This window comes from Leucopleurus acutus (genome assembly GCF_964270905.1).
Source record: "Leucopleurus acutus genome assembly, chromosome: 16".
Lineage (NCBI taxonomy): Eukaryota > Metazoa > Chordata > Mammalia > Artiodactyla > Delphinidae > Leucopleurus > Leucopleurus acutus.
This window is the reverse complement of record NC_139158.1, coordinates 36,231,331-36,248,193: the sequence shown is the minus strand read 5'-3', so window position 1 is coordinate 36,248,193 and position 16,863 is coordinate 36,231,331. Positions and strand designations below refer to the sequence as shown.

Here is a 16,863-nt window from a genome sequence, read left to right as displayed (position 1 = left end):
ATCGCGGAGTCCTAACCACTGGACCTCCAGAGAAGTCCTTATTTCCTTGTCCTATTGCATTTGCTAGAACTTCCAGTAGGCGTTGAATAGGAGTGGTGAGAGGGGATATCCTTGTTCCTGATCTTATTCCTGATCTTAGTGGGAAGGCGTCTAGTTTCTGACCATTAATTATGATGTTGGCTGTAAGTTTTTATACATGTTCTTTATCAAGTTGAGGAAGTTTCCCTCTATTTTTAGTTTGCTGAGGGTTTTTATCACAAATGGGTGCTGGATTTTGTCAAATGCTTTTTCTACAGCTGATCTGATTATATGATTTTTCTTTTTTTTTTTTTTTTAACGTTCATTGCTTTTGAAATGTTGAACCAGACTTGCATACCTGGAATAAATTTCATTTGATCGTCATAGATAATTCTTTTTATACACTATTGGATTCAAGTTGATAATATTTTGTTGAGAATTTTGGTGTGAATATCCGTGAGAGATATTAGCTGTAGTTTTCCTTTCTTGTAATGGCTTTGTCTGGTTTTGGTATTTGGGTAATGCTGGACTCACAGAATGAGTTAGGACGTGTTCCTTTTGCTTGTATTTTCTGGAAGAGATGGTAGAGAATTGTCATAATTTCTTCCTTAAACATTTTATAGCATTCATAATGAAACCATCTGTGCCCAGTGCTGTTTTGGAAGGTTATTAATTATTCAGTTTCTTTAATATGGGCCTATTCTGATTATTTTTTCTTGAGTGAGTTTTGGTAGATTGTGTCCTTCAAGGAATTGGTCCATTTCCTCTAGGTTATCAAATTTATAGGCATAGAGTTATTCATAATATTCCTTTATTATCATTTTCTTGCCCACAGGATTCATAGTGATGGCCCCCTTTTTTCATTTCTGATAATAGTAATTTGTGCCTTCTCTCTTCTTTTGTTAGGTAGCCTGGCTAGAGGTTTATCAATTGTATTGATCTTTTCAAAGAACCAGCTTTTGATTTTGTTGATTTTTCTCTGTTGATCTTGTTGATTTTCTCTATTGATTTCCTACTTTTAATTTCTTTGATTTCTTTTCTAATTTTTATTTTACCTTTTCTTCTGTTTGGATTTAATTTCCTCTTTTGTAGATCATAAGGTAGAAACTTAGATGATTGATTTTAGATATTTATTCTTTTCTAATATATGTATCCAATGCTATAAATTTCCCTCTAAGCATTGCTTTCACTGCATCCCAAAATTTTCATAAGTTTTATTTCCATTTTCATTTACTTTAAAATATTTTAAATTTTTTCTTGAGACCTCTTCTTTGACCCATTTGTTACTTAGATGTGTGTTGTTAAATCTCCAAATATTTTGGGATTTTTCAGCCAACTTTGTTATTAACTTCTAGTTTAGTTTAATCTCATTGTGATCTGAGAACATATTTTGTGATTTCTATTCTTTTAAATTTGCTGAGGTGTGTTCCATGGCCCAGATGTGGTCTATCTTGGTGATGCTCCATGTGAGTTTGAAAAGAATGTGTATTCTGCTCTTGTTGGGTGAAATATTCTATATATGTTTAGTGAAGTGTTGGAATTGGAGGTGAAGCTGGAGTGGGCTCGAGAGAGTGGAGAGGATGAGACTCACCCTGATGACTAAGGTTAATGAAAACCATTATTTTTATTAGCTTTATCATATGCCACCCTATTTATCCAACCATTTAGGTCATTTCTAATTTTTTCAGCATTATGATGTTGTGATACCTCCCCTTGTACATAGAAGATGAATTGCTGGGTCAAGGAGTAATAGTTTTAACATTCTTGTCACAGTAAATGGATGCTGCTGTCATCCCTCTTCTGCCAAGCCAAACATTTACACACACACACACACACAAAAAAAAAACCTGCTCATTTAATGCACCTAAAATGGTATCTTGTTCTTTCAATATATAATTCTTAGATTACTATTAAGGCCAAACGTTCTTTCATGTATTTCTTTTAGCCACTCATGTTTATCTGAAGATTATCTGTTCATGTCTTATTATTAGAACATCCCTTTGCTGCTCCCTTCCTCCCCCATCTCATCCTTCTGGTCTCAGTTTAAATGTCACTTCCCCAGACGTCCTCCCTAGAAAACCCACCGGTATCACTCCTAGCAGCCTTTCCTTCCTAGCACTTGTGTGTAGCTGCATACCTGTTTTTGAGATTTACTGAATTTCTGCCCCCACCGGCACCCCACACCCTGGGAAACTCCATGGGTTTGTTGCTCCCCATTACAACCCAGGGCCTGGTGCCAAGGCTTTAGAGGATGTGTGCTTTAGATTTATAGCTGCTGTAGGAATAGGATCTTTGGTCCTTCATATTTTCTAACTGGACTTTGCTGCTCTACTGGAAAACCATTCATTGTTGTGTTTACTTTTTCTCATTAGCTGTTGTCAGGCTCCTTATCAAGCACTTACTTGTCCAACAGCTTCTCGGGGTGCCCTCCCAGGGACCTCGACCTTGCACACGTTACTGGCGGGGCACGGAAGACACTTGCTGGGTGTAGGGAGGGGGTTTGGGTCACGGGAGTATCACCAACCCAAACATCTTGGGGACCTTGTGGCCTGACTGTTGGGCAGGGAACAGGACCATCTTGCCCCCAGGACCTCACCCTCTCCTGTCACTGCCCGGCAGCCATTTAGCCTTTTAAGTTTTCTGGGTGCACAGGTGGGTCCCTCTGCACAATAACTGGGTGGACTCTGGCCAGACTTGCAAAGGAATAAGAGAATAATGCTGGCAGCCAGTTTTGTCCCTTATTTTAAAGGATACAGTAGGCTTGAAAGACAACATTGATAAAGGCTGTTTTAGTGTGGCTTTAAATGTTGGGGTTTCTTTTTCTATCTTTAATTAGGACTCAGGACTGTATTGTATCATAAAATGTCCTTTTAGCATGCTCTGTACAACAACAAAGCTTAAGAACCACATATTTTAACAAAAAAGAGCAATAGGCATAAAGGAAGAAACAAAACTACTATTTGTAGATGGTATAATTTTTAACCACAAATTTTAACAGAACTGAGAAATTACAAAATTACTGAACATTACATTCAGAGAAGTGGCTAGTTTTGCAAATATATAATTAAAAATAACTTTCCTATGTAAGAGCAATAACCAACTAGAAAAATATAATGAAAAAAACTATTTACAGTAACAAAATTGTGTAGAACTTACATGAAGAAAATTAGAAAAACTTAGGAATACTCTAATCAATGGAAAGATATGTTTCTGGATAGGAAACAAAATTTGTAAAGGTAATTTTCCCCCAATAGTACTGATATATAGGATTTTAACCTATTCCAATCAAAATACCAATGTAAAACCTTAGGAAATCTAAGAATAGCAAGACTGATCAAGAATCCTTAAAATGACGCACCACAGGATCGGTCCCGTGAAGGCACCGCTGGCCCTGCCTCTGGCAGACAAGTCAGGAGTCTGGGTATCAGGAGGCCAAAGAGAACAAATATCCACTACAATGAGGACACTGGAACCCTGTCTCCTGAGGGGTAATGTGAGCTAGCTATTGGAGACATAATTTCTAAAAGTAAAACACTTTGCTTGTGAGGTAGTGACCACCCATTGCCAAAGGTCTGATGGGAAATACGCATATGGCAAGTTTACTGACCAGCCATGGATCCAAGCCAACGTCCTCCTCCTCCTCTTGCGGTTTCCTTCCTAGCAGGTTTTCTTCTAGACTCAACAGAGGGGCAAGATTCTAAAGAGCTTTTCCAGGAGCGGGGCTGGGTGGCCAGGCCTGAGCGACCCAAACTTCTTTTGACAAGGGAAAGGCATGAGAGAGCCGTGTGAGCAATTAATTGCGGAACAAAATACAGTGAGAACAGCAGACACTTTTAAATAATGCTGTGAAAAGGATTTCTGTAAAACAGTCACTTTTCACCACAAACTGCAAATGTTATTGAAATTCATCATTAGATCACATACAAATGACAGAGTAAGTCCTTGACATTCACTTGCTGTATTTTCCTAAATTCCAAAGTAAACAACCCCTTTCAACTCTCAGGCTTTAAGGGTATCCTTAGAGGGTTATATGAGTTGCTAGTAGAAGCTGTTGACCTAACAAATCAGTAGTTTGGTTCTTTTAGGGGAACACAGTTCCAGATAAGGACGTTTACATTATTTCTCAAGTGTGAATTCCTATGTGGGGGAAAAGCTGGATATACTTTCAGGACACTCATCACTCTTCACCTTGAAGGTAAGCAGCCCCCAGACTTATATTTCAAAGCATTTTTCAGGGAAGGGGTCTGTGACCTGTACATTGTTATACAAGTTCACAAAAGCTCTAGTCCAAAAAGCCTGGTTGCTAACTGAGGTATAGCCCTTGAGGATGTTTTTGTTTTTGTTTTCTCCCCCCCTGTGAATTTTCTAAAAACTTGAGGTTTCAGCAAACATGGGTATTTATCCAATTTTGGCTATAATGAGGTTTTCTTATCTGTATCTTTTCAGATAGCCTGGGAATTCAGAATTCCTTAAGGAATATTTCAGGTTGAGGCAGGACCATCAGACCTTTCCCGATCCCACTTCTGTTTTCGGATCTTACATGCTGAATGGGTTTTTTCATGCCGGGTACAGTTTGACAGCCGACCAAACCTCCTCCCACACTTTGTACAACCATATGGCCTCTCAGCCTCGTGACTCTGCAGATGAATCACAAATTCTTTGTTTCCTGGGAAGGTTTTCCCACATTCTGGACACTTAAATATCTTCTCCCTTATATGGATTCCCTCATGGCGACTCCGATGAGAATTCTGACGAAAGTTTTTCCCACACTGAGAACATGAATAAGGTTTCTCTCCTGTATGGATTCGCTCATGTTTATTAAGGTTTGTTTTATGATTGAAGCTTTTCCCACAGTGACTACAGTCATAGGGTTTTTCTCCAGTGTGAGTCCTCTGGTGGGAAATAAGGTAAGAACTTTCATTAAACTGTTTCCCACACAGTGGACAAGTATACCATCTTCTTGTTCTCCGATTTCTGGTAAGTGCGATAACACTGATATCCACATATTTTGAGAGTTCCTCTAGTGGAGTATCATTTTCGATGGTAACTAAAAGATTTCTCATTTTCCTTTCCTTTGGAATGCATGTATTTAGTCCTTCCTCTTTCTGGCAATCTGGAGGTTGCTCAGAGACCACGGAGCAATCAATTTCATCACAATCTGAAGACTTTTCTCTCTGTTCTTCATTCTCTACAGGTTCTTTCTGAAGATCTTCACCCTCAGGATTACTGTCACTGACTGTTGAAACAGAGAGAGAATTTAATAACTTTTGAGGGCTATGATACCAGGCAGGAAAAAACAAGTCAGATTTCTCATGAAACAATAACCTTGAAAGTCAGAAATCTGAGGACTGGCTGATAATTGCCATCAACACTTTTCTACCCTTAATGAGGGTGGGATACATGACTGATAAATCTTTGCATACCCCATAATGCAAGCACACAGTCCTCTTTTTACTTTTCTTTAAAAATTGGAATGAGTGGGACTACATTAAAATATTTCATTTGTTTGTTTTCTGAATAAGCACCAACTACTCATTCAACAAGTTCATACTGACCTTATATTCTGTGTAGAGCACTGAGCTAATAAGGACCGGGGGATGAAGGACATAAATACTAAAGGGTACTACTTGTAATCTTTAGGAGGCTAGTAAGTGAATGGTAAGATGAGTTACTTCCAGGTTTTCACTACATTAAATATTAAAATATTATAGTATTAGGGAATATTATAATATCCAATATAGTGAAAAACTGGAAAAATTCAAATGACCACAACTAAAGAAGGTACAGCAAATTCACACAATGGATTATTATTTGGACACTAAAGCATTACTACAATTGATAAAATGAAACTATGTTAGAAGTCAATAGTTGTCATTTTGGAGGAGGAAGGAGAGCAGTGACTGAGCAGGGGGCACAGAGGGATTTCTGGGCTGTTAGGAATAGTCAATTTTGGGTGTGGTTAGATAAATGTGTACATTTTGTGAAAATCTGAGCTGTACACTTAGGATCTGTAGACTTTTCTGCATTTGCATTTCCCAAAAAAAGTCTGTGTAAAATCAAATTATAAAGACTAGGCAACAAAGTGAAAAAAAAAAAGTATGCTCTGAACAGGTGACGTGACAAGGGATTTGTCTAACTCCAGGCAACTTACTGAGATTAAAGTAAAGGTTTAAATCAACCACTTAGATAATGTGACTGAACCTGAAGCTAGAATATGAATCTCTGCTGGATTTAGCAGTTTCACACCAATAGAATTTTTTCTTTTAAATTATTTCTTTTAATGATTCCCTTAGGATAATGAAAATGCTGGGTCAAAGCACATGCCAATTTTTATCACAGCTCTTCGTATGAACTGTTATATTACTTTCCAAACAAGCTGTACAAATTTCAATACAATCATCAACATGTGGTTATCAATTTTACCTAATCTTGCTGGCAGCAGATATAATTTTCAAATATTTAATAGGTATACAATGGTTTCTCATTGTAGCTTTACTTTGCACTTTGATTACTGCAAACTAGTAATTTATCTATTGGGCTGAGACTTTATCAATCACTACTGATGTATTAATGGAAGTCTCCCTCTATAATAACTCCACAACTTAAAACCAGAAAAAAAAATTAGTCTTAAAATCTGATAAATTTCTATTGTTTCCTGGCCACTTTTTTTTAAAAAGGTATTTTTTAAATTAATTTATTTATTTGGCTGCATTGGGTCTTCGTTGCTGTGCACAGCCTTTCTCTTTTTGTGGCGAGCAGGGGCTACTCTTCGTTGCGGTGCACAGGCTTCTCATGGTGGTGGCTTCTCTTTGTTGTGGAGCACGGGCTCTAGGTGCACAGGCTTAGGTGCTCTGCGGCATGTGAGATATCTTCCTGGACCAGGGATTGAACCTGTGTCCCCTGCATTACCAGGTGGATTCTTAACCACTGTGCACCCAGGGAAGTCCTCTAGCCATTCTTTTATGCCTTATTATTACAGTTAAGTCTAATACATTTGGAGTTTAGTATCACACTGTTTGTTGTTTGTAACATGTCTAATATTGGTAAAACCAGTCAGAACATCCACTTCTACCTTTTCACAAATTTGACTGAGTGTATTTACAGTATAAATAAATTTGGAGGGCACTGCTATCTTTATTTTACATGATTTTAGTTTTCCAGTTTAGACCTGTTTCTCTCCAATATTTAAGAATCTTCTTTTCTATTTACCAATAAAACATTTCTCTAGTTTACTCCTATCTTACAGTCATTCTGAATGACAGCTCTCATTATTTTGTGTTTATTTAAGAATGCTATTTATTGGGCTTCCCTGGTGGCACAGTGGTTAAGAATCCACCTGCCAGTGCAGGGGACATGGGTTCAAGCCCTGGTCCGGGAAGATCCCACATGCCACGGAGCAACTAAGCCCGTGTGCCACAACTACTGAGGCTGCGCTCTAGAGCCCACAAGCCACAACTACTGAGCCCACATGCCACAAGACTAGAGCCTGTGCTCCGCAACAAGAGAAGCCACTGCAATGAGAAGCCCGTGCACCGCAAGGAAGAGTAGCCCCCTCTCACCATGACTAGAGAAAACCCACGCACAACAATGAAGACCCAACACAGCCAAAAATAAATTAAAAAAAAAGAATGTTATTTATTGATTGTTAAATACTTATTCCTATCAACCTACTTTAAAACTATTAAATATAATAATGTTTTAGTTGATCCTTTTAGATTTTCTAAGTACAAATCATATTTTGGTTCCCTCTCTTTCCAATATTCATTCTTCTCAACCCCTTTTTCTTATCTTCTTGCTTTAGAAAATTAGTTAATGATATTAATAGTGATAGCAGGTTTCTTTATTCTCAGTTCTCAGGAATTATCATCAGCGTTTTATGAATGATTATAAACATTAGGTTATATTAAAGAGCTAAATATCTGTTTTCAGAACAATTAGTTGAAACTCATAAGATTTTTCTGATTTTTCTGAAAAGGTCAATGAAAATACAGTCGACTTCAACAACACAGGTTTGAACTGCGAAAGTCCACTTATATGCAGAATGTTTTCAACAATAAGTACTACAGTACTGTGCAATCCAAGGTTGGGTGAATCTGCAGATGCAGAACCATGGATATAGAGGAACAGCGGGTATGGAGGGCTGACTATCAATTATGCATTGATTTTTGACTGCTGGGGGGGTCAGCACCCCTTATCCCTGTGTTGTTCATGGGAAACTGTATTTTACCTTCCTTTACTGTACTAACTTTAAAAATAAAATAATTTTAGTAGCTAATATATTTATATGGCTCAAAAAATCAAAACATGAAAAAGTATACACAGAGAGCATTACTCTCATACCTCTCCATCCATTCTATTCATTCCCCAGACAGGTAGCAGTTTTTATTAATTTCTTTTTGTTTTCCCATTGTTTCTTTAGGCAATACGTTTTCTTTTTCTCCCCATTTCTTACATAAAAGGTAGTACACTATGTATATTTCTGCTACTTGCCTTACTTCAGTCACTATATTCCAGTGCACAGAGATTATCATGGTATGATGTGTGGAAACATACCGTATTCAACCAGCCCCCTGCAGAAACACTTGGATTGTTTTCAACTTTGTTTTTACAAACAATACCACAATGAATAAACCCTGTTTGTACATTATTTTGAATGTGTGCTATTGCTATTATCTGTAATTCAGATTCCCTGAAGTGGGTCTGCTAGATCAAAAGGTAAATGCATCTGTAATATGGGTAATTACAGATTCTCATAAACAGGAACTGTACCATTCTGCATGCCCACCAGCAATATACCCATCTCCCAACAACCTCACCACCAATGTGTTAAGTTTCTGATTTCTATAAATCTGATAGATTTTTTTTAAAAAAGGTAACTCAGTAAAGGTTTTATTTGCATTTCTAATTATGAGAAGGGCTGGACATCTTTCATGTATTTTATTTTATTTTTAAAATTTCTTTTATTGATTAATTTACTTATTTTTGGCTGCGTTGGGTCTTCATTGCTGCTTGTGGGCTTTCTCTAGTTGCGATGAGCAGGAGCTACTCTTTGTTGCCGTGTGCAGGTTTCTTGTTGCAGTGGCTTCTCTTGTTGCAGAGCACGGGCTCTAGGCGCATGGGCTTCGTTGCTCTGCAGCATGTGGGATCTTCCTGGACCAGGGCTCGAACCCATGTTCCCTGCATTGGCAGGCGGTTTCTTAACCACTGTGCCACCAGGGAAGCCCTCTTTCATGTATTTTAGAGTAATTTGTATTTCTGAGAAAATCTGTTGATCTTTCTGTTCCCAATTTCTAGAAATTCTTAATAATTCTTAATAAATTCCCAATTTCTAGAAATTCTTAATAAATTAGGCTTTTGTCTGATATAAGGTGCAAATATTTATCTCCAATTTACTGCATTTTATTTGCTCAGATATTTTTTGTCATACAGAAGTTTTAAATTTTTTTTTTTTTTTTTTTTTTTTTTTGCGGTGCGCGGGCCTCTCACTGTTGTGGCCTCTCCCGTTGCGGAGCACAGGCTCCAGATGCGCAGGGTCAGCGGCCATGGCTCACGGGCCTAGCTGCTCCGCGGCATGTGGGATCTCCCCAGACCGGGGCACGAACCCGTGTCCCCTGCATCGGCAGGTGGCCTCTCAACCACTGCGCCACCAGGGAAGCCCTTAAAATTTTTATGTATTTACTTTATTGATCTTTTCTTTCAAGACTTCTGGATTTTTGAGTCTTAATTAGAAAAGCCTTCCTAGGCCACAGTTATAAAGGAATTCACCCTTTGATCCACTGGGAGTTTTTCTTGGTGTGCAAAATAAGGTATGATTCACCAAATGGCTACTAAGTTGTCACAACACCTTTTATCAAAAAGTCCCTCTTTACCTTGCTGATTGGAGATTCCAACTTTATCACAAACTAAGTCCTCATGTGTATTTGAACCTATTTCTGCACTTTTTTTTTACTTAATTAATTTTGTTATTAATTAGTTTATTTTTGGCTACGTTGGGTCTTCGTTGCTGCGCGTGGGGCTTTCTCTAGTTGCAGAGAGCGGGGGCTACTCTTCGTTGCAGTCTGCGGCCTCTTCACTGCAGTGGCTTCTCTTGTTGCAGAGCACGGGCTCTAGGCGCACGGGCTTCAGTAGTTGTGGCGCAATGGGCTTAGTTGCTCTGCAGCATGTGGGATCTTCCCCGACCAGGGATCGAACCCATGTTCCCTGCACTGGCAGGCAGATTCTTAACCACTGCGCCACCAGGGAGGTCCCTGGACTTCTTATTCCATCCCATTGATCTATCTAGTCACATGCCAATACTATATACTGTTTTCATGACAGGCTTTAGAGGCTGCTTTAATACCTGATACGGCTAGAACCCTCCTGCACCACTGCTCTTCTTTTCAATTTTCTCCGTTACTTGTAGTTATTTTTCCATTTGAATTTGAGATCGGACTGCCTAGTTCCAGGGGAAAAAATCCTATTGGTTTTGTTAAAGGGATTACATTGAATTCATAAATCAATTTGGGGAGAACCGACCTTTTTTTATGTTAAAATCTTCCCCACCAAGAACATGATACTTCTTTCCATTCATTCAAATCTACTTCTGTGTCCTTCAGAAGTGTTTTAAAGTTTTCCTCACAATTTTTGCGCACTTCTTAAGTTTATTCCTAGGTGTTTAATCTTTTTTGTTCCTACTGTATACCTTCTAAATGATTGTGTTTGCATGAATGATTTCAGTATAATAATTTTACATCTCATTGCCTTACTAAATGCTTATTATCTGGAATAAGCTTTCAGACATTCTCTAGGATTTTCCAGCTACACAATTATATTATATGTAAATAGGTGTAGTTTTATCTTTCTCTTAAGTTCTTATAATACGGCTATTTTCCTTCTCATTTAACTGCACTGGGTAATACCTGAAACAAAATATTAGACAGTAGTAGTGGTAGTGGGCTTCACTGTTGTATTCCTAATTCTAGTGGGAATGCCCCCAGTGTTTCCCATTAAAGATGATGCTGGCTGAAAAGATATGTAGCCCATTAAGGAAGTATCCATTAGTCACTAGTTTGTTAAGTGTTCTTATGAAGAGGTTTGTATTTTGTCAAGTATCTTTTCAATAACTATGAAAATGATCATAGGCTATTTCTTTTTATTTTCAGATGGATAGACTTATAACAAATAGACTTTCTATGACTAAATCATTTTTGTATTCCTGGAATAAATCTTATTTGGTCATTGCAATTTTCATCAGATTGTGATATCTTTGTTACACTAATGTCATAAAAAGAACCTGGAAGTTTTCCTTCTTCTTCTATACTCTGAAAGTTCTCACAGAATTTGAACTGTCAGATTTTTAAAGATTTACAAGAATTTTCTGTGAAACTAAGGCTGGTCCTTTTTCTTGTGTGTGGGACTAGTTTTCTGACAATTTCAGTTTCCTCTATGGAAATTGGTTTATCTATTTGTGTGTAAATCATTCTACTTATTAGTTCCTCTACTTACTCTATTTTTAACTTATTGATTTCTAAGTCTGTATTTATTAATATTTTGTTCCTGTTTTCCCTTACCTTGTTTTCCTAACTGTAAATCAGAGGCTTAATTAATTTCTGTAAACCAGTATACATTTTTTTTCATCCCTGCATATTCTTATGAGTACCACTTTAGATTATACCATAGATTCTGATACAGTGTTATGCAGAAAAATTATGCGATTTTAATTTGTATTACTCCTTTGACCCAAAGTTACTTAATAGTTTTAAACTTTACTGGTAGAAAGAAATTGTTTTCTCTGATTTCATTATTAATTTCTAGTTGTATTGCATTGTGATAGATCCTAATGTATAATTTCTACTCTTTGGACTCTATTGTGTTTTTGTTGCATAGTATGTAGTCAATTTGTATCAATCTTGGAAAGGTATATTCTCTTACCACAGTAGAGGGCAGATACAACCATAAGAACTATCTCACTGAGAATTTAAGTGCTCTACCTTTTTGGTTGTTTTCATGTGGTTTACTTGGACTGAAACACAAATTCTGTCTTCCTCTGTCAAGGGCCTTCCTTTTGATTCCTGTCCCCACGAGGTTCATTCCCTTAAACTTTTCCCTTTGCAAACCGACCAAAAGTTACTATTTCAACTATCAGCTATATGCTGATGACTCCCAAATCTTTACATCCTTACATCTGAGCTCCAATCCCCAATGTCCAAGTGCCCAGAGGATAACCTCATTTTATTTCCTGCCATGGACTGAATCTCATTTAAAATCAAATCCGTGTTCTTCCAAACTCTGCTCCTGGGTCCAAATCCTGCCTTGACTTATCAAAGCTCTTTACAGCTGTAATTTAGAAGCTCTTAGAGAGTAGAAATGGAGCATTATATATATTTTTAACCTCCTGAATATCAACTCCAAAACCCAACCCTGCCTGAGGGTAAAACAGCATTTATTAAATGTGGTGAATGACTCTAAGCTTAAATCATCAGCTTCAGAGTATGGATAAGGGAGAAGAAAGGAGAGGGTGAGGATTGGGTCTCAGGTCCTCAACGTGCAGGGCCAAAGTGTTCCTGGAGTTGGCAACATGCCCAACAGTCAGTCACCCAAAATAAATGCTAGCTTTGCCTAAGACTCAGGAAAAACTCAGTGTAATAAATCTGATCTGTTTATACAGTTTCCTAAAATAAAATATTACATATAATAATCTATGGGAAATTAACCAGGCCTATTATGTACCACCACCCCAACCATACAGGATAAGACAACTACAGAGTTGAGTAATCATTATGTATTTCTCTCACCCTAGGCAACTCACAAAACCTCAGCCTCAGAACCAGTCTTGAAGGCAAGGTAAAAAGTATTAGGCACTCAGCAAAATGATTTTTGAGGGACCCTGGCTCTAGGGTAGCAGTATATTTCTAGGGAAAAACTGAAGCATCTCTAAGCAGCTTACAGAGAAGCTGCTGCCAGATGAGTTCCTATGTAGCACCTGTTAGCCACTACTGGGAAATGAGTACAAATGAAGAAGGTTTCATTCACCAACCATATAGGAAATTCACTGATGAAACTAAGAGAAATGCAGCAAGGAGGCAGTACTGTACTGGGCCAAGACTGTGCTCTGGTGTTAGATTCCCTGAGTCCAAAACCCTGCTCTGCTACCTACTGCTGTGTGACCTTTAGCAAATTTCTTAACTTCTCTCTGCTTCAGTTCCATCATCTATGAAATTGTAATGATTCCTATACACCACAGTACTATAATAAGAATTACATGAGATAATAAATGCATGCAAAGTAGTTAGAAGTGTCTAGCACATATTGGCACACAAGTGCTTAATAAGTACCAGATGTTATTTCCATCAAAAGTAGGATATATTTTCTCTTTCACTAGTAGGCTTCACAGCTATTGAACATCAAGAAAAAAAAAAAGACTTAAAAGAATTAGTCATGTGTCCAATAAATATACTGATGTAAAATATATCTGTGGGGAGAATACCACTGGGTGCAGAGATTCAGAAACAGTATACTCGCATTTTCTATCTGTTTAAATATTTGATGTGAGTATATCAACCTCAAGTCTTGCTTACCAAGAGAAGTCCCCTCCTTACTGCCCCCAAGATACAGGGAAAATGGCCACTCACAGCTGGAGAAGGCTCTGCCACATGGAATAAATCAAAAATTAAATGTGCATAAACATGTACTTAGCTGGTGTGAACAATGTCTCAAAAAAGTCTGAGATGAAATAGAACATGCTTTTCCCATAGCCTTCAATCTGAACACACAAGAGACTTGATTTCTTACCTAGTAACATCATCTCCCCAATGCTGTTGTCTTGAATCTCTGAGGTGGGCTGCTGAACAGGATCCAAGCTTACACATTCTTCTTGGGAGTGAAATACATTCAAATCCTCAAAGACCACCAGCTCCTGAAAGAGCAAAAGGCCCCCTTCCTCTTAGTAACAGAGGTTCCTTGACAGCCCTGCTGTTAAGAAAGACCAAGATCAGGGAAGGGATGGCAAAAGGGATCTAGAAGTCCCATGCAGACAGGAAAGCCTGGCTCAGAGAGGAGCCAGAGGGAAAAAAAAAAGATGACTGTCCAAGGAGGCAGTGAAGAAAGAGCCCCATCTCCCTGCTGACTCCCAAAAGTGGGTTTATATATACGGGAGGGCTGCAAGAGTAGAGAAGGTGATGCACTCAAACAGTGAACAGGAAAACTGAACCCACCTCAGACTCAGCTTTCAAACACAGAGACACTGTCTCCTGTTTCTGCTGGATTCCTTCTCTGGGTAGAAGCTTCACTAAGGGATGAGGTTGCACTGGGGAAAGAGGAAGCTGTAGTTAATAGAAAAGTCAGTGACTCTAATATGGAGACTCTACCCACACCTTGAATCCAGGCTGTCCTCATTCCTTTGGTAGGTAACTCAAGGCTTTTTCTGTTCCTATGAGCCCAGTCAGAGATCAATCCACAAACCACAGGGTCTTGAACCTATATGGGGTCTCTTCACTATGAAAAGGATATTCCCCTAAGCACCTTTTACAATTCCCATTACTACTAAGGGGAAGGATGGGGAAAGGTAAAGTCTGAAGATGCCCACAGCAAGCACAAAAGTTAACAAAATTCCACATAAGCTGAAGTCAATTCAATAATTCATCCACATTCCTTTATCCTAAAAAGATACTCCCCCTCCCCCAATGTCTGGGTAAAACTGACACTACAGAAAAGATACACACTGTTTATTCTGTGGCTTTACACACACTTAGCAAACCATTCAAGCTCCAGCTTGAGAAAAAAAATACTCCCTCTCCCTGGCACGTTGACTTATTGGAATCAACTCTTTTTTTCCGACACCCACCAACCTAACTTGAATTCATTACTAACAAGGAAGTCTAGCTCAGCACCCAGTACCATCCCCTTCTCTTCTAGTAAAACAGTATGTGCTTCTTACCTCTGTTCTGAAGATTTGAGCTCACATCCTTCACAATAACCAAGGTCTCCTTGACTTTCTGACTGGGCTGGACTAGGCTTGGCTTGGGCAAGAAGGTGAGGAAGTGCTCCAGAACCAGCTGGTGAATGGTCTTGGGCCCACTAGTAGCATCTCGGAGTAGATCTTGGCCCAGCTTGGAGTTAGGAGGAACTCTCAGTATAAAGGACCTCTTTGGCTTTAGGGGTATAGGAACCACTTTTGCAGCCATCGTGCCTTGAAATCACACACACACTTGTTTCTGCAGAGCTTCAAGAGTCACCTCTTACTGGAGGAAACCTGTCAGTCACGCTGCAGATGAGAGAAACTATGAGTCAGGCTGGAGATGCCTGCACTCCAGTATGTGTCTTGCAAAGTGAGGCCACATGAGATCTAAATCAAAAAGGAAAGATAAACTACGGTAGGGAACTCACAACCGTAAGGAAGATCCCTGACCCCATACTCTTAGCAAGGCCTGAAAGGAATATCCTGAGAATGAAAGCATAAGATGTTCAAACCTCAACGGCCATCCTCATGAGAAAATGAAGTGCAAACTCCACTGGGAAGAAAGGTTTAACTCATGCTGGTAGAAGAAGCAATGGGCCAGAAGACAGGAAATCCGGGGTCCAATACCGAGGGCATCTGTTTACAAGTCAACGTGGCCACCGAATCTGGCCTCACTGCGTCCCTTGGACTGCAGGTCCCTCGGATGCCCTTCCGGGGGTTGCTGATGGTTCAAGGAGCAAACGCAAGGCCGCATGAGGTGTCTACGTGTGGCCTGCTGACTCCTTTCCGCCCTCAAAGCCCTGTAAGAGCGACAGGGGACATCCCAGTAGGGCCCACCAGGCCAGGCCCGCTCTGCAGCCTCTCCCAGTGGCCAAGGGGCACCTTCACCGCAAAGCCCAGCTGGTGGCATTGCCTGGGGTGCGCTCCCGGCTACCTATCCGGCCAGGCTCCCCTAGCAACAGACTCTGTTCCGCTCCCCAGAGGCCGCCTCAGCCTGGTTCCCGCCCTCCCGGAGTCCCTCACCTCTTGGGGTTCTGCCGCCCCTGGGCGCTCACTGGGGACAGCCCAAAGACCCAGACTCGGGGAGAGACCGGGAAACTAGGCTCGAGAGGGCAAGCCCACCCCTCGCCCTTCGGAATGTCCTCACAGGCTGCCGGCGACTACTGGCGTGCGCCGCCGTCACTTGGGGAGGACGGCAGGGACGCGGTGCTTTCTGGGAGGCCGGGCGCCTAGGCAGCAGTGACGTCACGCCCGGTGCCCCGTTTCCGGTGCGGAAGCCTGGTCTCCTCGCTTGGAGCGAGCGGTCTGCGCTTGGGAAGGCGAGGCTCGAGGCCGGCCGGCGGAGCTCTCAGGGACGCAGGGAGGTCAGGTTGGCAACAGCCACTCTCTCTGCGTCTGTACCTGGGAAATGGAAAGCAGAAGGCTGGCTCAAACCCTCCAAGACAGGTTGGCACCACTCCAGGTACTGACGGTTTAGCTGCAAGGGCTACTGGGAAATGTAGTTCGGTGCTAAACAGCCAATGGGAGATCGCCAGGCGCCGCGGTTGGGGCGGAGCAGGGCCGGGGCTCGACCGGAAGCGGGCCGTCTGACGGACCGGAAGGTCTGTGAGAGGCCGACGCAGTTTCCGCCCCAGGCCCTTGGGTCTATCAAAAAATTGCGGTGGCGGCGAGGTGGTGGTAGGTTGTGGTTTTTGTTGGTTCTAGGGTCCTGTTACAGCCGTCCCTTTCGGCAGGGGCGGCCCTTCGGTCAGAGCCGGGCGAAGCTCCCCTCCTCTATTGACCAACTTCTACACAGAGGTCTGGACCGGCCATCTTATTTTCTCAGGAATTCTAGCTGTCCATCTCCGTTACCGTCCTCAATTCGTCTTTTCTTTCTGCATTGTTCCCATACTCGGTTCATTTTCCAGTGA

General features: G+C 40.5%; 1 protein-coding gene across 1 annotated transcript; it reads right to left on the bottom strand.

Annotated features, from left to right (window-relative positions):
- Positions 1-4,026: 4,026 nt before the first annotated feature.
- ZNF200 (zinc finger protein 200) lies at positions 4,027-16,104 on the bottom strand. Its single transcript, XM_082857914.1, has 5 exons — positions 15,977-16,104; positions 14,933-15,259; positions 14,211-14,302; positions 13,789-13,912; positions 4,027-5,254 (listed from the first exon to the last, which is right to left on the bottom strand). The coding sequence occupies exons 2-5, from the start codon at positions 15,177-15,179 to the stop codon at positions 4,500-4,502; spliced, it is 1,218 nt and encodes a 405-aa protein (XP_082714040.1). The 5' UTR covers positions 15,180-15,259; positions 15,977-16,104; the 3' UTR covers positions 4,027-4,499.
- Between the last annotated feature and the right edge of the window lie 759 nt (positions 16,105-16,863).